The sequence below is a fragment of the Symsagittifera roscoffensis genome, chromosome 5 (assembly GCF_963678635.1).
Source record: "Symsagittifera roscoffensis chromosome 5, txSymRosc1.1, whole genome shotgun sequence".
NCBI classification, from domain to species: domain Eukaryota; kingdom Metazoa; phylum Xenacoelomorpha; order Acoela; family Convolutidae; genus Symsagittifera; species Symsagittifera roscoffensis.
Genome location: NC_087066.1, coordinates 36,945,815 through 36,969,958, shown reverse-complemented (window position 1 = coordinate 36,969,958; position 24,144 = coordinate 36,945,815). Strand labels below are relative to the sequence as shown.

General features: G+C 37.5%; 2 protein-coding genes across 3 annotated transcripts in view; one reads left to right on the top strand and one right to left on the bottom strand.

Moving 5' to 3' along the window:
* Window positions 1–5,921, bottom strand: part of LOC134847015 (suppressor of cytokine signaling 7-like) — a 210,250-nt gene extending 204,329 nt beyond the window's left edge. For both annotated transcript variants that reach the window (XM_063864498.1, XM_063864497.1), the window contains exon 1: window positions 5,910–5,921. The gene's annotated coding sequence lies outside the window, so the exon portion shown is untranslated. The remainder of the gene's footprint in view (window positions 1–5,909) is intronic.
* Window positions 5,922–6,336: 415 nt separating this feature from the next.
* LOC134845602 (lysosome-associated membrane glycoprotein 1-like) lies at window positions 6,337–18,677 on the top strand. Its single transcript, XM_063862584.1, has 4 exons — window positions 6,337–6,794; window positions 11,750–11,990; window positions 16,162–16,404; window positions 16,673–18,677. Exons 1-4 carry the CDS (start codon window positions 6,342–6,344, stop codon window positions 16,822–16,824), a joined length of 1,089 nt encoding a protein of 362 aa, XP_063718654.1. The 5' UTR covers window positions 6,337–6,341; the 3' UTR covers window positions 16,825–18,677.
* The last annotated feature ends 5,467 nt before the right edge of the window (window positions 18,678–24,144 follow it).

Genomic DNA, 24,144 nt, shown 5'->3' with positions numbered 1-24,144 from the left:
CGACAGATTTTCCGCCAAGGGAACACGCGAGTCTTTTGGTACTCTCTTGAGTACTCGGACATTTGAGATGGTTGTATTAACATAATTGTCTAGCACTAAATCATTACCTATTGTTGCTTTATTAACAGATTTTACATCAACGCATAAAGGACACTGAAACCATTGGGTTTTCTTAGAGTCGCTAAGAGAAATATTTACACAACTGATATGATACCAACTAGAACAACAATCACATTTAATCCAATTTATCAGTCCTGAAGGTTTTAAGCAATCTTTGCTTGTACCACCCAAATTTCTGTTGGGAGACAGGTTTGACAGATATTTTTCAATTTGCAACAAGTTTGACAAATTTCTGTTCTCTTGTATCGCATTTTGGAGCCCGGGCACCATCGAAAAATAGTGAAAGGCCTGCTACAGATTTTACAAGAATCTCCATGTTTTTCTTTCAGCTAAATTAACAAAAAATTAACCACCCAACTAACCAAAAGTAGGATCAAATAAATTTAAGTCAAAAAGATACCATTCGCATATAAGGATTGTCCCCGAGGCAAGTTTGGCAGATAATTGGAAAGTCCTAAACAAATAGAAAGATAATTAAAAATTGTCCCTTAAAACTGAAAATTTCTCGATTGAAGAAACGGAGTCGTACTGATTCTTCCCAATTCAACCGATTGTATGTATTTGCTGATTTCGATATCGCCATAATCTGAAAGATTACCTTATTAGGACTTTTTAGTAGTAGTAGTAGTAGTAGTAGTAGTAGTAGTAGTAGTAGTAGTAGTAGAAAGATTAAATAGTTATTAAATAGTTTCAGATATTGTTGATATACTGGGACAGCCGTGGTGGTCCCCTGCATTTACTTCAAATTATTTACCTCTGCTACCGCTCGTGGACACTAGTGGGTGGACACAGGTTGGTGGATCACATGATTGTAGTTGGAGCAAGCTCACTCAGAAGGACCCTTGACTACCTACCCTACGATCTAAGGGTAAAGTATCGAAGATTCACTTTTGCAAAATCGGGACTAAGCCTCAACCCAAACAACGTGAGTAAACTCAAGAAATTGCAGTGGTTACTTAGAAACGGTTCCCTAAAATCCAGAGAAATCATTCTCTGGCACGACGTGATAAACAATAGTATCACAAAACATCCCAAAAACTTTAATACGAAGTGTTCCCCGGAGCAGTTAACTGAAATCATCACGAATTTTCAGCATCAAATAGCTGCGATCATATACATTCGTCGAGACGGTACCCCTCACATTTTTGAAAAGTTACGGAAGACGAAACCTCTTATCATCGACGCGATAAAACGACTTCTTCCTAAACAAAAACAAAACGACATTGATACAGTTGTTGCCCTCTCTAAACTACACCCCCTCCGTCTCTTGAGCTGAAGTTGCTCAACAAAGTACTTTCGAAACGTCACAACCTTCGTTCACTAGTACTTCAGCAAAGATCAAAATCCAGAGTACGGCCCACCAAATCAAAGAGAGCAGCAGCAAAGAAAAAACAAGCAGCCCAATCCTCATCGCACTAGTTCTGGTGAGTCTGATTTTCTTGAGACTATTCTCTCCTGAGGTTTTTATACCTTGGAGTATCAGTCCAAGGGAATCAAAAAAACTCAATAAGTCTTCTCTAGTCTGGTTTTCTCCTGAGGTTTTATACCTTGGAGTGTCAGTTCTGAGAAGATTTTTTTGAGCAATATGGGCTCAGAAGAAAGACGCAGAAATGCTAGCGTCTCGCAAGCATCTGAGAAATCTTGTAAAACATGCAAAAAGCCGATCACAAACAAAAGTCAAATCTTTAATTGCATTGCCTGTGGCGATGTTATGCACATGACAAAAACATGCACTGGAATATCTGAAACTGCCATCCTTGGAATTTCGGAGATCAGCCAGAACGTCCTCCTGCTCTGTAACTGTTGTGTTGGAAACAATAGGAAAGAGTCGATGATCAACGATTTGATGCAAACCCGTCCATCCATTGCTGAAACAAAACTAAATGAAATCGCCGAACAATTCTCTACTTTTAAACAAGAGATAGATTCACTTAAGCAAAAGATAGATGAAACAAGCAAAAAACCACAAAACAGAAATGAGCCAAAGCAACCTGCCTTAAACAAACCAGAATCAAGCTATAACGGAATCCGGATAAGAGGACTGCTTGAACTGGGCTCAAAAAGTTCAAGAGATAGACACGAACACGACTTGGAAGAGGTGAACAAACTGTTTGCGTTCTTAACAGTTGAAGCAAAAATCACAGATTTAAAACGTTTAGGAAAATACGAAGAAGGAAAAAGGCCACGCACAATAGTTGTAAATGTTTCAAATGAATGGCAAAAACGACTGATACTAATGTCCTTGGCAAAATTGAAAAACTACGACAAAACTGTCTTTGTGTCAAAAGAGCTCAGCCCAAGTGAATTTCTGATTGAGAACAAACTTCTTATGAAAAGACGAACAATGATAGAAACTGGAGTATCAGCTAAAAACCTAAGGCTAAGGGACCTTGTCCTTTACCAATATGACGAAGAAAGTGGAAATTGGAAAAAAGTCGAAGAAAGCAATTGACTACCTACTGCCAAGTATTTAAAAATGTTATGCCTAAATGTCAGAAGTATTTTAGACATCAACAGAAGAATAGCTCTTTCAAATGCCATTTTACAAACAGACTACGATATACTATGTCTCACAGAGACATGGCTGGTAAAGGAAATACCAGATAAAGCTCTGCATTTGGCTGGTTTTAATATAATTCGCAAAGATAGAAAAAACTCCACTTTAAAAACCAATCACGGAGGCGTACTCATGGCGATAAAAGAAAATGTGCATTACGAAGAAATTGATGCTCAAATAGAAAATGAAGAATGCATAGTGGCCAAACTAACAGGTGAAACTGGGCATCATCAAATACTCTGCTGTGTTTATAATCCCCCGAAAAACAGTAAATACCAATGGAAACAACAAAACTTCATCAGTTTGTTCGAAAACCTAACAAAATTACAAATACAACACAACTGTAACGCAGTGTCGATTACGGGAGATATAAATTTTGAATACACTCATTGGAAAATGATGCACTCAAAGGACAAATATGAAAATGCAGTGTTAAAAAAGCTCATTGAACTTGACTATGAACAATTATTCGACTCCAAAAAAAAGCAGCTTGATGTTTTATTAACAAACAACCCTGGAGTAATACTCAACTGGCACACGGACCATTCAGCAACAAACGCATACAGCATCGACAAAGTTTCTTGCTCAGATCATTATGCTTACTCTGCAACAATTAACATGGAAGCCAGTATCAAAGAAATAAACAAAGATGAAAGTCTGGCGTTTAACAGAGCCGATTGGAAGATAATAAATCAAGAAATAAAAGACAAACCTTTCATACCGTATTGTTACAGTAATGTAAATGAGCTCCTTCGTCAGTGGTATGCATGGTTATGGGACAAAATAAAGAACAATGTACCCAAGGTTACATCACACAGATCAACTCTCCCCCCATGGGTGAAGCCAAGTACGTCTCACATGCTAAAAAGAGTACAAACCTTAAAACGGCGTATCGATCGGCAAAACAAACCTAATTTAAGCATTATCCTAAAACACAAAAAACTGGAAAAAAATCTTCAAATAGCATTGACTGCAGATCAAGCAATTTACGAAGAAACAGTAACAAGCAGTAGACGATTCAGTGACCTGCAAAAATACTTGAACAAAATAAGTAGTTCCAGGAAATATCCCCAAAAAATGTTCTACAAGGAAAAATCCACAAGAGATAACACCCAAAAAGCTACATTTTTTAACGAATTTTTCATCAGTGTATATCAAAAGGAATCAATTCCTAACCCTCTCGCACGAAATACAAACTGTTCTCCTACAGAAGAAATCTGTACACAAATACACATTGAAGAAACCAAAATCCAATACATTCTCAAAAATCTTTTAACAAATAAAGCGTCAGGTTTTGATGGTATAGGTAATATAATCCTAAAAAATCTTTCTGAAACTCTGTCAAAATCGCTCTATCTTCTCTTCCGCACATTCATTAACAAGCGGCTCTTCCCGACCTACTGGAAAACAAGTCAAGTGGCCCCAATTTTTAAAGAAAAGAACAAGGCGTCAGTCGAGTGCTACCGCCCAATTAGCCTCTTATGCTCCGCCTCGAAGGTCTTCGAAAAAATTATCTTTGATAATATATACCCCAAAGTTCAACCTTTCCTGGAAAACGCACAATACGGCTTCCGGCAAAAAAGGTCAGCAGTACTACAAATGGTACAATTTTTGAGCAAAGTATATGAACTCTACGATGACAAAAATGTTCAAACACTCTCAGTCCTTTATCTAGATTTTTCTAAAGCCTTTGATAAAGTTCCTCATAGTATCCTAGTCGCCAAACTACGGAACATAGGTCTAAGCATTCAAATACAAGACATAATACAAGACTATCTAACAGATAGAATGCAGTTTGTGAAAATCAATAAAAGTTCATCAACTCTGAAAGAAGTAACTAGCGGTGTACCACAGGGCTCAATTCTTGGCCCTCTACTTTTTATCATATTCATTAACGACTTTCCCAAATGCATTGAGAATTCAGATTGTTTTGGCTATTGTGACGATATGAAGATCTTGTCTACTGAAGAAATTCATCTGCAAAAAGACACGGCAAATGTTGAAAAATGGTGCAAAGAAAATAAAATGCCGCTGAATGAAGATAAATGTAATTTGTTAAACCTCAAAGGGAAAATGGAAGTTACACTATTTAATACAAATGTTGATACCGCAAAGACCCAAAAAGACTTAGGTATTTTAATGTGTCACAACCTTTCGTGGTCAGTAAATGCTGAAAATCGCATATCAAAAGCAATGGGAGCTTTTTACAAAATCAAACGAAATATCTCGAAAAAAACATCTTTAAAGTCAAAATTAAACTTATACTGCGGATACATCGTACCAATCATAAGCTATGCATCGCAAACATGGTATCCGAACAAAGCAGAATTAAGACAACTAGAAAGAGTACAAAAACGAGCGACATCTTGGATTACAAATAACTTCAAAATGAGTTATACTGAAAGACTGAAATTTTTAAAGCTCCTTCCACTCTCAATGTACTTTGAATTACACGACATATTGTACTTAGTTTCACTACTAAAAAATAAACATGACATTGATTTGAATACAATTATTCATAAAAACGAATCACGAACGAGACAAGCAACACGTGGTGAGATTGCTGTTCATGCAACAAGACTGAAAAAGTCAAATGAAAATTATTATATACGTTCTATTACGCTATACAACTACTTTAGCCAAATTGTGGACTTCGAAAATCAAGATTATGACAGCCTGAAAATATCTATAACAAACACGTTTTGGAAATTCTTCAACAGAAATTTTGCAGAAAACAACTTGTGTATGTGGAGAATTCTTTGCTGGTGTGGAAACTGCAACCCACCGGGAAAAATTATGAACTTATAAACGAGGGTTCAAAACCCATGGAGAAATCCTAAAGCCTACACTACTACTACTACTACTACTACACTCTTTGTTGTTTTTCCTCATCTTGACGCAGCATAAAGGTAAAAAAAAGGATTTTGACTGGACTTTAGGGGACTGAACTAACCCATGATAAGCGGTTAGTGGGAATTTTACAAATCAGCAAATAAAAAAAAAAAAAAGACAACTAAATTAATTTAAAAGGTTAAAAGGCAGCATAAAGGTTAAAAATCAAAAACAAGGAACAATCTCACCCGAGCTCAGTAGGTTCAGCGGCGCACCACCAGACTTCTCAAGCCAGTTCCAGTTCCCCACCTCCCCACAGAAAGCCACTTGACAGACCTGTCTCTAAAATCCCTCAGAGGGCGCTCCACATACAGGCACAAACATCAAACATAACAAATCTATTTAATAAGTTAATCACAACAATTAGGCTAATAGGCTAACTTAAAGTTAATCACAACAATTAGGCTAACTTAAAAAAAACTTAATTAAAAAAAAGTGTGTTTCTATGCTATCGGTCATTCTAGGGTTTCGGTAATGAGTTATAATTACGAAGATCTGAAACCCATTAGATTTGGAGATTGGACCTTGTAAGAAACCTTTAAGTTGATTTTTTTTATTGTTTAATTTTTGAAATCAAAAGATTTGTTGGATTCACCTTCTTTTGTAATGGTTGCATTCATTTCGTTCCTTTTTCATATTTTTTGAAATAAGGAACTTTCCCATTCACTAATCTGTTTCAAGCACCGGAGGTCCGTTACTCGCTAGTTGAACTGAAATCCAAACCATTCTTTCTTGTGGAGTGTTATTTTTTTTTCCTTTTCAGAGTCCAAAAATGCTAAAACCATTCTTGGTGGTATGTCTGTTAATTGCTGCTGCAGAATCCAGTAATTTGAGCACAGAGACAAAAAGTCAGATCGAAGAAAGTCAGCGTGAGCAAAATGATGCCCTCAAAACTCCAAAGCAAAATTCAACTACGGCTACTTTGATAATTGCGAATTCAACCACATCTAATGCAAAATCACCCTATTCTACAGCAACTACAGCTGAGAACTCTGATCTCACCGCTGAATCTTCTGCTGCCCAACCATTACCCTTAATCGAGATATCTACAGCTACTTCCACTCTTTCAGAGCCAATAACTGCAACTACTATAGAACCGAACTACCCCATCCCAAAAAATCCGGTCCATAATCATATCGAATTGAGAGACCCATCCATGAACTCATCCCTGTGCTTCATGGCAGATATATACATGAGTTTCGATGTTCATTACAACGATACAAAAGTGAGTTGTCTCAAATCCATATAATATTTACGCTTGACACAAGTTTAAGAAGTCTCCATAAAACACGTTAAAATGTCAATATATTGCAACGCTGAATCTATTATATATTTAAATGCGGGCCTCACTATCTCGCCATGTTTAGACCTTTCAACGTATTATTTTTGCATAATTAACAAAAGATTTTTTTCACGTTTAAGCTATATCGTATATTGCAATGGTTAAGATTTCTGTTCGATTTTCCTGTTTGAAATCAGTATTTACTTCACCAAGTTTGAAAGTAGCAACCCAATAGTGAGATGCTGTCAGAGTTTCCCGGATGTTGCGATTTCGGCCTCCATATATCAATAAGAAATTCTTTTAGGCTACGAGATACGGCAATTTTCGAGATTTTTCAAAAATTTCTAGAAAAATTTAATTTGTAAAAGTTTCTGAAAATTGAAATTCGCAACCCTGTATTTGGGATGTCAGGATAGTCTCAGGGGTTGCGAATCTTGCCTCCAAATCTTTCTTCTCAAATCTTTGAAGTTTTTTTTTAGAAAACTTTATTTTAAGTTTCCCAAAATTTGAAATTCCCAGCGCTGAAGTTGGGTGCAGTAAGAGCTCTCTCAGGAGTTGCAAATCTGGCGTCGAAATGCGACTGCCTAATTAGTTTTAGATTCCGAGATGTGATATTTCTTAATTTTTCAAAGATTTTATAGTTTTTCTAAGAAATTAGATTTAAAAAAGTTAATGTTTTTTAAAAAATTTGAATTAAGAAAACTTGAATAGAAATTTTTCCAAAATTTGAAATTACCCACCCTGTAACTCAGTGGTGTCAGAGTACACTCAAAGGATGCTGATTTTTTCCCCAATATTTACGGTTTTTTATGAGTTATTAAAAATTCGAAGCACAGGAGGTGCGTTACACGCTAGTATTATTGAATTCAACGTTTCGAAGTATTCTCATCAAACTTTCAAGTGAAGTACGTCTTTTATCTATACAAATTTTTAAACGCAAATTTTCAAGGTCATTCACGGTTTTCACCATCCTTCTGTTGGAGCAAAAATGCTTTAGTTCTTCAGTTTTTTCGTTTTTTTTGCAATGCCAACTTTTCGTCTGTGTTGATATAACAATATTTTAAATAAGTTTTATAAATTTGGTAGGGTGCTTTCAGAGCTCACACGGAGTGCGAATCTGGCCTGAACATATGTCAGTTAAATTTCTTTAACTTTTCGCAGATAAGATGCTTATGTTCTTCAAAAGTTTTCACAGAACTTATCCTTGAAAGAATCTTAGTAAAAGAAATGTTAGCTTTGTAGTAGGGTGCAGCCACGATATACTCAGGTGTTGCAAATCTGGCGTTCAATAATTTTGAAGATGTCAGAAAAAGCATTGCTGCATAATTGGAAGCGAGAATTGTGGGAGGATTTGCTGCATCAGTGCAAAAAAGTGCTGGACAACCAAACTCATTTTCTTGGAGTGCAAATATAATGAAGATTTTTTGGAAGGAAAAAAAATTGCTGCTGAACTGCGAGAATTGCAAGATGAAAAGCTGGGTCAATGCAAAGTGCTAGACAACCACACTCATGTTTTTGGGATGCAAAATTAATCATAGGTTCTGAAGATTGAAGAAAAAACAATGCTGTGGAAGTGAGAGAAGAAATGTGGAAGTTCCAGAAGATTGTAAAGAAGCGCTGAACAAACACATCTTTTTTTAATCTAAGATTTATGATGGAGAAAAGAAACGATGCGGCGGATCTTGAAGAGAGAAGTGAGGTAGGAATTTTTGGGCCTGTGCCAAGAAACGCTAGACAACCACACTCATATTCTTGAAATGAAAAATTAAATTTCGGCTTTGAGGAACGAACAACAAACAATGTTGCGAAAGTGGTAGATGGATTGTATAAGAAAATGGGAGATCATTGAAAAGAACTGTTAGACTGCTGCACTTTTTCATGCAACAAGTACTGAGGAAGGTATAAGCCGTGGTGCGGAAACGGGAGAGAAAATTGTGATAGGAATTGCTGGAGCAGTGCAAAAAAAACGCTAGACAGCCACTCTTTTTCTTGGAATGCAAGTTTTAATGTTTAGTTACTAAGGGATGAGCAAGAAACGAAGTTGAAGTGAACGTATTGGAGGGATCAGTCTTACTTTTCTTGGAACTGAGAAAAATAAAAATTGCTGCAAAAACGGGAGAAAAACTTGTGATAGAAAGATCTGGACCCATGCTAACAAAACACCCTAGACAGCCACACTCATTTTCTTGGAATCAAGAAATCGTGTAGCTACTGAGGGTGGAACTAGAGACAAATGAAGCCCCAGACAACGGCACTGATTTTCGTTGGTTGCGAAGTTAAAACTAGAGCGCTGAGGGACGGACAATAAACGATGTAACCAAAATTGTACATGTATGGTGGTAGGAAAAGCGAGATCAGAGAAAAGAACTACAGGACAGTCACACTCTTGGCACACAGAATTAATAATAATACTGAAGAAGAAATAAGGTGCCTTGCTGCGGAAACGGGATAAAGAATTGTGGTAGGAACTGCTCGACCAGTGCAAAAAACTGCCAGACAGCCACACTCCGTTTCTTGGAATGCAAGATTATTCTTGTCACTGAGGATAGAACCAGAGATAACCTTGCGAAAGTGGGAAAGAGAATTTCGGGAGGAAGAGCTGAACCAGTGCAAAGAAGCGCCAGAAAACCACACAGTAATTTGTGGAATCCAAATTTAAATATAGGCACTGAGTGACGAACAAGAAACGATGTTGCGAAAGGTGTAAAGGTTTTGTAGAGGGAAGTGTGAGATCAGTGAAATAAACTGGTAGACATTCACTTTTTTCCTCGGAACACAGAAGTGAATAGTTGTACTGAGGAAGAAATAAGAAGCCTTGCTGCGGAAACGGGAAAAAAATTGCGGTAGAAATTACTGGACCTTGCAAAAAAAAATGCCAGACAGCCACACTCCGTTTCTTGGAATGCAAGGTTATTCTAGTCAATGAGAATAGAACCAGAGACAAACTTGCCGAAGTCGGAGAGAGAATTGCGAGAGTAAGAGCTGAACCAGTGCAAAAAAGCGGAGGGTGGAACTAAATACAATACTGCTGATGATGGGAGAGTTTACAAAAGGAAGTTCTGAACCAGCGAAAAGAACCCCCGGACAACAACACTGATTTTCGTGGAATGCGAAACTGAATTTAGACTTTGAGGGACGAACAAGAAACTATGTAGCGAAAATTGTATTGTACATGTATGGTGGAAAGAAGTGCGAGATCAGAAAAGAACTGCAGGACAGACAAACTCTTGGAACACAGAGGTTGATAATTTAACTGAGAAAGAAATACGAAACTTTGCTGCGGAAACGGGAATAATTGTGGTAGGAACTGCTCGACCAGTGCAAAAAAAACGCCAGATAGCCACACTCCTTTTCTTGGAACGCAAGATTTATAGTCACTGAGGGTGTAACCAGAGACAACCCTGCGGAAATGGAGAGATAATTGCGAGAGGAAGAGCTGAACCAGTGCAAAGAAGCGCCAGAAAACCACACAGTAATTTGTGGAATCCAAATTTAAATATAGGCACTGAGTGACGAACAAGAAACGATGTTGCGAAAGGTGTAAAGGTTTTGTAGAGGGAAGTGTGAGATCAGTGAAATAAACTTGTAGACATTCACTTTTTTCCTCGGAACACAGAAGTGAATAGTTGTACTGAGGAAGAAATAAGAAGCCTTGCTGCGGAAACGGGAAAAAAATTGCGGTAGAAATTACTGGACCTTGCAAAAAAAAATGCCAGACAGCCACACTCCGTTTCTTGGAATGCAAGGTTATTCTAGTCAATGAGAATAGAACCAGAGACAAACTTGCCGAAGTCGGAGAGAGAATTGCGAGAGTAAGAGCTGAACCAGTGCAAAAAAAGCGGAGGGTGGAACTAAATACAATACTGCTGATGATGGGAGAGTTTACAAAAGGAAGTTCTGAACCAGCGAAAAGAACCCCCGGACAACAACACTGGTTTTCGTGGGTTGCGAAACTGAATTTAGACTTTGAGGGACGAACAAGAAACTATGTAGCGAAAATTGTATTGTACATGTATGGTGGAAAGAAGTGCGAGATCAGAAAAGAACTGCAGGACAGACAAACTCTTGGAACACAGAGGTTGATAATTTAACTGAGAAAGAAATACGAAACTTTGCTGCGGAAACGGGAATAATTGTGGTAGGAACTGCTCGACCAGTGCAAAAAAAACGCCAGATAGCCACACTCCTTTCTTGGAACGCAAGATTTATAGTCACTGAGGGTGGAACCAGAGACAACCCTGCGGAAATGGAGAGATAATTGCGAGAGGAAGAGCTGAACCAGTGCAAATAAGCGCCACAAAACCGCACAGAATTCCGTGAAATCTAAAGATAATTATTGGTACTGAGCGACGAACAAGGAACGATGTTGCGAAAGTGGTTAAGGTTTTGTGGAGGGAAGTGCGAGATCAGTGAAACAAAAATCCATATAGTTACTGAGGGTGGAACTAGAGACAATTTTACTGATGTGGGGAGAGTTTGCGAAAGGAACTTTTTCTTGGAACACAAAAGTAAATAATTGTACTAAGAAAGAAGTAAGAATCATTACCGCAGACGCGAGAGAGAGAATTGGTGTAGGAAGCGCAGGACCCGTTCAAAAAAAACGCTAGATAGACACATTCATGTTCTTGGAACGCCATATGCATAGTTACTGAGGTTGGAATCTGAGGACGCAAGCCAGTCGACTGGATACGAAAGCCATATCATCTACATTCACTTATGACAGCTTTGAGCCTATCGGTAGCTTTATTATAGTTGTCGTTCTTAAACATCGAAAGATGCCAAAATTGTCTGAGAAATCTAATTTTTTCTTTTGCCTTAGTCTGAAGAATTCTCAGTTGCACTGCATTGTTTCTCTGGTTCTGCGAAGTTTCTAGGCTCAGGAGTTTTCATGTTTTTAGGGCGATATCAAAGAGGTTCAGATCTTCGTACCCGAGATCAGAACAGCAGACGCAATCATGCACCAGGACAACTGTTCCCATGCAAAGTCACTGAAAGTGCCTGCGACGTGGACTTGGAATGAGAAAACCTGGAATGTGAATCTGATTTTCGCGAGGGGAAACAAGTCGTACTCTTTGTTAGGAGTAGAAGTTACGTTCCCAAATGATCCGAAGTTTTTTCCATCTATTCAGAACACTGATGGTAAATTTTAGTGAAATGTTTCAATATCAAGCCACAGGGATGCTCTTTTGAAAAAATTAGACTTGAATTTTTAAACTAGATATTTAATTGGCCGTGTAACAAGATCGTTTTAAAGAGTCGATGTACGTAAAGACTCTCATACAGGTCGTCATTTTTTTTTGTTCACGAAAATTCTTAAAGCTTGTTCAAGCTCAAGTTTGATTTTTGCGGTTTGAGTTTTGATTTCAGTTCATTTCTTTTGTTAAAAGGAAGGCAAACTCCGCTTTCGATCAGCAAATGTGATAAGGCCAAAGAAACGTGATCGGGTTCCCAGCGGAATAGAAAGTTAACCCGTGGATCTAGTGTTCTCAAATTGGGTTAATTTTATCAAAAAAGTGTTAATCATAAACTGTTCAAGAAACTCGTAGAACTTCAAAGCCTTCTTTTTTTGAGTTAATGAAATATAAGATTTTTTTCAGAAAAAGACTTTTTCTGTGTTGAATTAATTGGCTCTATTCAAACAGTCTGTCGGTTTTGTTCTTCGATTTTTCTGTACATGCATGGAGGTTCAAATAGCACGAATTACACGAAGGAAAAAGCTAGTTTTGAGAAATTCCTAAGTTCATTTAGACTTGCTGCTTTATTTTTTTGCTTAAAATTGTCATGTTAGGTTTGTTGGCTTTTATTTTTCTTGGTTGGCTACGCTTGTCGCTAGCTAATAGTTTTATGGGGTATTATTTTTTGGCTATCTTTGTTTTTCTTCTACATGGATTTGTGTTATGGTTTAGGTGTCAATGAATGAAGTTGATTGACTTTTTCGAGTTCCCTTTGAAGTAGTTAGCTATAAGGAAGACGTGAATGGCTGATAGTTGAAAATGTGCATTTTTTCGAACTGCCAGCGGAAAAAAATTTTGCCAAAAAATTGACATCTCATAGAGTAGTCGTCTCACAGACATCTCAAGTACACTGTCTGTTTGTCACGCTATCTATTTTTGGCTGGTTCGTGCAAGTTTTAATTCCAATACTGTTTGCAATCCTACTCATGTTCCTGGTCTCGATAGATCTACAGGAATACGGGAAAGGTTATTTAGTTTTGAGATCAACGTTTTTCTAACTCGTGTAATACTGCACTGACTAGTGAAACAAGGCAATTTTTACAATAAGTGTGTAGTTTCAGTTATGGATTCTGATTGGTTCTTACTATAAAAACTTTGCAATAGGATAAAAAGTAAGACGCAATATTCTAAATGAAAAACCGATGGCTTTGAATTCCCATCCGTGATTTTTAAAGTTAAACTTCCATTCGGAGTTTACAGTAAGTTTTTAAGTTTTGAATTGATTTTAAAAATTTGTCGGTGATGTGTAGTTTCTTTCTTGCATGTTTTTTCCGGCTTGGACATGGTGCCGGTTTCGTGTTGATGTTGATAGTTTCATGATTTTGCGCCTTAATCGATTTGCAGTAATCGAGTCATGCTTTTTTTCACGTCATAGTGTGAGGTACTCTCAGGGTACTCTCAGGCATTGCAAACCTTCAACCTTCGACCAAATATGACTTCTCAAATCTTTTTTTTTGTTCCGAGACTTTTTTATGATTTGATGAGTTTTTCAGAAAAATTAGATTTGAAAATTTCACAATATGAAATTACCAACCCCGTTGCCATGTGATGCCGAAGAACTCTCAATGGTTGCCTCCACAGGTGGTTGCTCAAAATCTTTCGGTTTCAAGATTTGACGTTTTATCAATTTTTTCAAAAATTTTCGAAATTGATTAAAAAAACGTATCAGAATTTGAAATTCCGAACCCTACAGTGGGGTATTCTCCGGGTGCTCTCAGTGGTTGCAGATATCGCCTGCAATTAAGATTGCTCAAATCATACTAATTTCTGAAAAAAAGCCGTTTTTTGCTTGATTTTTCTGAAAACTTAAAATTTGGAAAGTATTTTATTTATTCAAGTTTTCAGAAAAAAAGCAAAAAAAAAACGGCTTCTTTCAGAAACTAGTAAATTGAGCAATCCAAATTGGAGGCAGGGGTACTCAAAATTGAGACGAGGTTGTCTCAAGGTACTCTCAGGATGTTTGCCTGGACTCACATTATAACTACTCAACGCCTTTTACTTAGATATGAGTTTTTTTCTGAAACTTTTCAAAAGTTCTTAGACAAATACTTTCAACATTTCAAATTGTCGACCCACTAGTGGGTTGATGTCAGGTTACTAGCAGTGGATGCTTATGTGGCCTCTCATCCTAAAATTATTGCACTAAATTTCTTATTACTCTTACAATTACATTAAGAAAAAAGGGTCTGATTTTTAAAGAAGTAATTACGCTGGTTTTTGAAACACATAAATGATTTTGATGATATTGCAATTGAAATTGTTTCATTTTTTAAATGTAGAAAGCGCAGTGGTATGCTGTCGACCATTTCAGGGTTTGTATAAGCGGCCACCTTTTTTTTTTTAGAAAAAAGTATGGACTTGTAAAGGCCATTTCTGAAATCTTGACCGTTTTAAAGAATTTTTTCACATTTCTCCGAAATATAGGATTATCGGACAGTGCTTCAGACTACTATTTATATATACTGTCAGTATAAGTTCTTCGGATGCATGATAGGCTTATGCTGGGTCCCGATGTTGTTAAGATGTCAAAACATAATACAATTACTATATTTTATTGTTGGTCTCAATATAATGTCGCAATGTTTGTGGTATAATTTTGTGTCAATTTTATTTATCAAATTCAACAAATAGTTTGATAAATAATATAGCCTAATGTGAAATTCAAGGGAGCTCAGCTGTACGCCCTCAGATTATCAAAGTTCAAAACCATGACAGTTATTCTAAATGTCACACTCCCTCGAAATAACTTCCCCACCATTTTTTTTTCAGTTTTTCCATCGATATTCTCTTGTGTAGGTTTTAATCTCCAGATGTTCCGGGTACCATGATCTTCTGGCATCAACTGACGAGGACCATTTACTGCTGCTAGTAAATCGCGTCTCTGCTTTTTGAACGTTCAATATCCTCAGTCAATGGAGTTAGATTTCCCCATCGAGTTCTAATTGAATATACAATTACGTCGAAACTTGAAAATACCGTCAAATGGACCAGGATTACAATCTCTTTCTATTCGAAGATCTCATTATTTTGCTCCAGGAGCTGATTCACATTGCCGGGATATTTAGCCGCTTGATGTTCCGTTTGCTAATCTCTTGAGCGACTTTTGATTAAGGCCAGGTTTGTTCTCTATTGGGCTTTTCAGTGCTGGTCCAAAATTTTCTCTGCTTGATCTGGTCAATGGTCGAATGCCGAAAGTCTTGCCTGAATAGAAAATGTCTTGACATCGTGAGTTCGTGACATCCCACTCCTGTCACCATTTCAGATAGTGCTTTAGACTACCATTTATATATACTGTTCTTCGGATGCATCATTAATATATTTTATTGCAAAACCAACCAACTGGTCTCAATGTTGGTAGTATAAATTCGTGTCAAGTTATTTTGTTAATCAAATATCGAAAAAAGATTGAGAAATAATATAGCATAATGTCAAATTCAAGAGAGTTCAGCTGTAGCCCTCAGATTATCACAGTTCGAAGTCATGACATTTATTCTAAATGTCACAGGGATTAAGAGCTCAATCGAAAGAAAGGATGATAAGGATCTTTCCTACATATATGGCTCTGCCCTTGTTTGTTGATCAAAAGTTTTTGGCCTTAAATGGTCGTTTAAAAAAAATTGCTTGTTTTCTGGAAACGTTTTGTTTGGAATGTACCTGGCCAAATCTGAGAAGGACTCAATCAAAATAACAAGTTCTAGGGGTATACCTTGCATCAGCGAGTTCTCCCAATTTTGGTAAGGATTTCGGTATGGACTGAAAGAAACGTCCAATATTGGCCTTTTGACTCATTTTTTGGACTTCTTCGTTCACTTTCTCCAAGCCGACCGTGCCGTTTAGAAGTCAATCGATATTTTTTGTGATATCCCGTACAAAAGCCGTTTCTCTGTACTTTTCATGGGATATCAGCCACCAGACTAGGTAAATGACCAATTTTTGTCATTTTGAAAATTACGCCTTACCTTTTGCATCAGTACAAATTCTTAATAAACATCAAACATGTACTTCCAGCTTAGCTGGGCCCCTTGTTAGTTTACTCTAACATTGAGCTGGCTATGTTATTGATCTATGTTGTCTAGACGTGCTGAGGTTTGAGAACGAGTCTGTTGTTGCTGGGGCAGGAATTTCGATGGGTCACATGTACAAGTGTGAGGCGGATGCGTTCATCATAGTCACTCCCAACCAGTTGGTAATGAAGGTGTCCCATCTCAAATTGCAGGCATTCGTGTTCCCCCAACCCCCACTTCAGAATGAGAAAAAAGACCATATGCTCCTGAAGGACGAAGTCAAAAACGAAGACAGCAACAGCCGATACAGCAACGGTGAGTGAAAGTGCATGCAGCCTAAAATTATATGGGGCGCCAAAATTTGGTGGGCACTCAATCATTATAGACGAGAATTGTCATCAGTCTGGAAAACATGGTAAGGTTGTTTTGTTTTCGTTTTCCCAGCGACTGTGGAATAATGCAGATGTAATGGCAATTGCCAATGCGAATGTAGAATCAAGTGCTGAAAATGTTGAATTGAATAGGCCGCCGTAATGGCACTATTGATGCTAATGTGACTGTCGCTACTGTTGTGTTTATTTAGAAGTGGATGTGTGTTTGGAAGACAAGCCGGAGAGCAAGCTGATTCCGATCATTGTGGGCTGTGTGCTGGCAGGACTCATTGCGCTAGTCCTCATTGCCTACGTCATCGCCTCCAGGAGGTACAAGAAGTACACTGGGTACGAGACGCTGTAGAACGAGACACCACACCACGACGAGCTCGCATAACATCCACCCCTCATCACTATTTCACTCTCTCTCTCTCATCTTGTACAAGAAGAGACGACCAGACCAGACCACAAGGGACAAAGTGCCCTGTACTGCAAATATTGGACGAACGGACTTGCTCATGTTCTATCATTTTAACTTAGAATCCTATTATTCCCCATCGGCGATAGAGTTTTACTCATCTAACTTGCGGCTAGAAAGTCTTTTCAAATCGCAAGGTTGGCTTTTTTGGTAAACAATGTCTAGCATAATCGTTCGATAGCGTGGCTCGTCATGAAAATTAAATGACTGGTTTTCCCAGTTCGTGCAGAGACAGTCATTCTTGAGATGAGAAGGACCCCAGGTTTGAGTCCGGCCAGAACTTGCCTTTTTGTCATCTATTTGTTCTTTCACAAACGTTTTTTTTTTAAATATATAGGTCGCTATTTTTCTTTTTTTTGTTTTTTTTTTCAGGAAAGGTCTTAAAATTGTTCAGGTTCAAATATATTTTTTCTCCTTTTTTAATTTAATTGTAGAATTTAGTTTTCAGAGTTTCCCAGCGAAATAAAAAAATTTACCTATCGATTCATTTTTTTTTCAAATTCAGTTAATTTAACCAAAAAAGAGTAAATCATAAAATGTTCTTAAAAATTAAAGGGGTTTAAGTCCATCTATTTTTTTCTTTGAAATTCGAAGTTATTAATTATTTCGAAATTATAATTTAGTATTTTTTCCCGTTTTCTTGCCTTCGTTGTCTCTTTTTTCCAACTGTATCTTGGCTATGTTTTTTACTTTATTCGTCGAATTAGTTGTTATTGTAAGACATCGTTGACTGGAGTCTTATGTGGTTGCTCATCATGAATTGTTTTTAAAACGGACTATTTCAAACTTATAAACAAAAAAGCGTGTTTCCTCTTTCACGAAAATGACTTCAAGTGGTTCGAATTGCCAGATGGCATTATTAAAGTGCTTAAAAAACATGGAATATACGGCAGTTTTTTACATTCATTGGCTTTTTGTATGTGTACATAAATGTTTGTATCGCAGAAAAACAGCTGGGTATAAATAGAATTTGATGCGTATGAAATTTGTACTTTGTTCTACTGTTCTTATACCGAGATGCTCTGCTAATCGTGAAAAAAGACACTAACTGCCATGATTATAGATCACCGCACGGATGGTCATTTTAGTAGTAAGTTGTCCGTAAAGTAAATAGTCGGCCGTTTGTGTTTTGCTACAATGTAGTGCCTTAAATATCAACTTCACTTAGCATTCCTCCAACTAGTTCTTGTTATGTTCAGCGCAGTGTAAATTTCAAGCCCTGTTGATAGTACGATTTTCGATCAACTTGCTTAATTGCTTCGAATTTGTTAAGACATTTCAGACGGAGACATTTCGGTCACCATAACAGATTTTTAAGCAAAAACATTTTCAGTTTGAGACATCTGATTTCATCTAGATTAGCGACAAACACTGATTCTCGCGCAATATTCCTCTCGTGCAGAATGTCAGCGCAGCAAGCGTTTTCAATTATTCGATTAAAAAAAGAATTATAGCTGCAATGTTAAATTGGCGGAAAAATGTCTCTGTCCCAAATGTCGCGGCACGGCTTCAAATGATCTAAATTGATGTTATCTAAAAAGATGGCTGATGAGACTTTCAAAATTGTATTCCAGTTTGCATTTAACCAAATAAATTTATTGTGATTATGTTTCCAAATAGACTAAAAATGAAGCCTAATTTTGGAACTGCACCATGTGATACGTAGATAATTTTAGATGAAAAGTAAATTTTGTATATTTTCGACTGAGTTTTCTTTGCAATTAACCAAAGAAGTGATATTATATCCAGCCTCAAGCAAAAACAGGACTGTTGGACAAAATAAAAAAAATCTGTTCTAGTAAAAAGTTATTTACACAAGCAAAGCTTGTGTTAAAGTATGAACTCTCTTTTTTTTCAAACTAAGTCGCAAATTTTGTTGTGAAAAAATGAGATCATTTTGAAAGTGCTGATTTTGATCAATAACCTGCTATGAAGTAGAGCCAAAGCTAAGGATATTAACACACGCTATTACATTACATATCACTTGAGCTTCAAGGTATCATGGATCTGTATCGTAGAGGTAGGGAAGGAGACCCGCAAAAAGTGTTCGAATCTGAGCAGGGTAGGATGTTTTTAATGAACTTTTTCGTATACCAGATAACATGCGTCCGCTCTATAAAATGAGGTATGTTAGTTGGTAAATTTATTTTTTTCATATTGACTGCTAATGCGTCATAATTGGCTTGCGTCCTTTGGCAATTATGTAGACTCATAATTGGCGTGCGTCACTTAAAAAATTTGGTAGAATCAAAGTTTAAATCATTCAGTTGTTCCCAGTAGCGTTATCGGTCATATTTGTGCTTGTGTATGCGAATTGCAACTTCGCCTCTGTGCATTATTTTTCATCAAACAGGCACGTCTTTAGATATAATATTGAGTGCTCGTTTTGTTCTTGCTTGTTTCTATCAGCTTTCTAGAATCATATTGTTATTACGTCCATATATTTGTTTTTACTATCAGATGAAAAAACCTAATTAACTTTCAGACCTCTTACTATTCAACTTGTGGCTTGTGATTCACGATAGTCCAGCGTTGGCGAACTGATAGATCACTTAGCCATATAGCAGTTTTTAAAAGTGTTAAGTGGCGACGACCCAGTACCTCAGGTTTTCTCAATTGTTTATTTTCACACATGTATCAGCTTAGTGTTTTATTAGGAACTTGATTTTTTTCGAACCTTGACATTCGAATATTAACAAGTTAACACAGTTGATGCAGTTTTTATTCATCAATTGAACGAAAAAAAGCTATTTGTTTCAAACAGCAATTATTAAAACTCAATTTCAGAAATTTGCTAAGTCAGTATATCTCGCAATTTTGCTAGCTCAGTATATCTCGCAATTTAGCTAACTCAGTATATCTCGACATCTTAATGTACTTTTTGGAGCTGCTTTTTTTAGCGTGTTCTCGCTAGTGCTTGCGAAGCGAAGAGCTTTGCCTCTGTGTAATTGTTGTTTTGGGGTTCGGTACTCGTCAAGACCTTAATAGACAGAAAATTTGTAAACAATGAAAAATGTTTTTCAAATGCAAATACTTCCCTGAAGTGTCCACGATTGGGATAGTACTGCTTACTGTCCCGGGTCGAGGTCGTGGTTTTATGTTCAGACTTAATAAATCTGAATAGATCCGCGTGGGGACCAAAAATTCATAGTCGCCTCGCAGATCAAAGTCTGCAAAGTCTAAACATAAGTCTGCAAAGTCTGAACATAAGTCTACAAAGTCTGAGCATAAGTCTATAAAGTCTGAACGTAAGTCTGCAAGATCTGAACATAAGTCTGCAAAGTCTGAACATAAGTCTGCAAAGTCTGAACATAAACTCCGCAAAGTCTGGTTCGAGCCGCGTGGGGACCGAAAACTCATATTCGCCACGCAGGTCGAAGTCTGCAAAGTCTAAACATAGGTCTTCAAAGTCTGAACATAAATCTGCAAAGTCTGACCATAGTCAGCAAAGTCTGAACTTAAGTCTGAACATAAGTCTTCAAAGTCTCAATATAGTCTGCAAAGTCTGAACCTAAGTATGAACATAGGTCTGCTAAGTCTGAACATAAATTCTTTAAAGTCTGAATCGATCCGCATGGGGACCGGAAAATTATAGTCGCCACACAGAAAAAAATCTGCAAAGTCCGAACATAAGCCTGCAAATCAGGATATAAATCTGCAGAGTCTGAAGATATGTCTGAAACTAGGTCTGCAAAGTCTGAACATGAGTCTGCATAGTCTGAACATAAGTCTGCATAGTCTGAACATAATTCTGCTAAATCTAAACATAAGTCTGCAAAACCTTGACTTTATACTGAAAAACTTGCTGAACATAGGGACCAACCCAAACAAGCTACCCTCAAGCGAAAATAACACTCCGTTTCTCATTTGTTTTTTTTTTGGTTATGAAGGCTAAATTACAGATGCAATATGCAAATGTCCATCTCAGTACTGTCACCAAATTATTCAACTAATTTTGCTTAAAAGAAACAAAAGTTAAAATGTACATTGGAATATAGGGTAATACTCAATCAGGTTCAAAATGCTTCAACAAAGAAACTAAGTATTGTCTATTTTTCCATTGAACAGGTAAGATTTTCAAGAAATATGATGTAAAGGAACTACAGTTTTTTTGTTTGTTTTTTCAACCAAAAGGTAGAACATCAGAGTAGTTTATTTTACAATCGACAAGCTTCAGTGTTTCAACTTTTCTGTAACTTTCTATGAAACATCAGCAGTCTGTCGCATTGAAAAAAAAACAGAATTTCACCAAGTATAGTATAGAAACTCACAAATCTATCCGCTCCAGAACATCGACTATAGGCTGATGACGTGGGTAAAATTTGGAAATATCTCGTCATTAAATGCGATTGTCAGGGTGTTCGTTCCGGAATTTTTTCACATCCAGCGTTTCGTTAAAAGCGAAAACATCATTGAAAGATCTTTCCTTTCCTGTTGTACGCTCAAGGTTTTGGCTGAGAGCATCGTCCATTATGATCGATTTGTGAATCATTTTGCTTCTTATAAAACGAGTCACAAAAACACTGCAGTGGTTAGTAGTGCCCGTGAATGCGGAGAGCAGGTAGTAGTTCGCGTTCTCGAACATAGAGGCTGACGTAGTAATAATTGGCAGCTCAGTTTGCAGGCAAGATGACGGAGGAGATGATAATTCATATGATCAAATTTGTCTTTTTGATACTTCTTCTCCATACTCCGACAAAATTCTTTAATAAGTGCATCACAAACTTTACTGTACATACTAGTTTCGTAAAGGTATCGCGGAGAAAAAACGAGTTTCACTAAATCTTGAATGTCGGAGTCTTTGTTTTCGCCTTTGAGTAGGGATGATAACATCACTGGAAGCAAATAAAGCAGAATCATTTCCCACTCATTTGCTTTTGAACAGCGCACGATCTTCAAGTGACGTGACAGCTCTTTTGAATTCATGATGATTTTGGAAGAATACAAGAGCAGCATTAATTTCCAACTTCGTGCTTTCCGGCAACCGAGTATAGAAAAAGCCAATCAGGTGAGAAGCAACAGTTTCCAGCTGGTGCATTGTGTCGATAGGGCAAGTGAAGGGTCTATTTGGGATCAGAGAAAGAATTTGACTTGTACCCAGGACACCTTTCTCGTCCTTCTCATTATCGAAACCTTTCGAATTTCTCATTTTTCTCTCATTTCTTGCCCTGTCTAGGGCGACTTCTAAACAACTTAAGTAGGTTTCGTTCAGTCTCGAAATGATGGTTTTTTTTGTGAGGGTATCTGTGCCCTCCATTGGTATGCATGCCACGCTTTTCACAAGGATGACAACCGTAGGAACCGTTGTACTTTTTCATGTTTAGAATAGCGCACTTCGCTGTCAAATCTGCTACCAGAAAAATTGGCTGAAAGCGCACTGTTACGGTTTCGCCTCCAATTTCAATAACACTAGGCTCGCTTATTTCGTTTTGAAAAACTTCGAAAACTTCATCAAAGTCAGGTTTGCCACGTCCGTAATTAACGGAAGACAGGACGATGTTATGGTACTTTGAGCGGAAGTTTGGAGGCAAGTCGGCAATTGCTAGCCACACTGGCCATACAGATTCCGCAAGTGTGTCGTTGAATTTCGCTCCGTCACTATTCACGATATTTCTCACCACTTCGCTGTCTTTTGAAAGCTGATTCGCTCCATGGGAATGTCTTTTTCATACAATTTGGTTTCAGAATATCTGATTATTGGTTCCGAATTATCAGCCTCTATGTTTTTGAGCAGATCTTCAAACCTTATATAGATTGTGAAGCCCTGGGCATGCTCTTGGCCACGACTTTTAGTTGTTTCTGTTTCTTTAAGAATTTTTTCTTACATTCGCCAAGGTAAGCACGTTTCATCGAAAAGCACCTGGTCGCGCCTGAGCAGATCGAACATCATCGCATCCGATCCATTATGTTTTGTGACTATACACAAAACCGATAGGGCAATATTGCTGGCGGACAACTTTCTAGCACTTGTTACAAGAACATCGTCGAGCTTATGTTTGTACGCTGAATTCAGTTTCAGGCACAAGAACTGCTGTTTGATATAATCGATTATTTTCGGACACATCTGTGGAGTGAGAGGACTCTTCGAAATCATTGTCTGAGAAAAAGATTTCATCTGCATTATCAACTTGCCGTACCGGGAACTCAAAGATTTCCTGTGACTGATAATCAGGGATTAAAACTGTATCTGAATCTGAGTAACGTGAAGTACTTGTTCCATAAAAATTGAACACGCTTTCACTGGTGTCAGATATCTTTGCGTATTTTACACGAGAGCGAGTTTTGTAATGACGAGGTCGTCGTTTCTTCGATCTTTGCAACGGCGGAAAATTATCAGTTGAAACTGGAAAGCTTGTTTCTTGTGAACTAGACTATCTGGCCTTTGAGCTATCACATTTCGGTTCTCCACATAAACAATATTCATTACCCTCTCCAAATGCATGTTCATTGTAATACCAAGAACTCCTCGCCAGACTTGATTTCACCTAGAGCTCTCAGCATGATAGCTTTTCGTCTGTGGAATGATAAAAGACAGTTGTAAAACAAGAATCAATTCTCCTTGTTTACGTTTATAGTAATGTAAATAATATAGATAGTTTAGTATTTAGATAATGTCATGACAATGAAATAAATACAACTCAAATCTTTCATAAGTTGCAAAAGAATGATTGAGAACACATGTGTTAAAACTAGAACGGATTGGCAGGTCGGTCACGACCTTGATAGACAAAGGCGAGTTTAGCACAGATAGCTAGCACAATAGTAATAACATAATGATCTCTAAACTACGCCGTACCACATTTCCCCCTCTCGGGAAAATTCGAACAACGTTCGAATTTCTTTACTATAACAAAGAAAATTTAAATATACTTCTTACATACGAGAACAATGCTTAATGTAACAGGTAACCCTGGGAGTTTTAAAAGTTTAACTGATGTGACATTGTAGATATGCTAGAGAAAGTTTAAAATTTTATCTAGACTGAAGGTATCCTCATTTTATTTGTCGGCCCGACGCAAGGGATGGTCGGAGTGGCTTTTTGTTGGGAAACGAGTGAATCTCCTATACAAAATCTCTGAGTTATCGGGAGGAACTGCCCGAGACGGCCCTGCTTGATATGATCGATCTGGAGTAGCCACTACAAAACGGACCTTCTTGTCCGGGGAAGCAGGTGTTGACGGAGGTGTAGATACTGACTGAGAATCA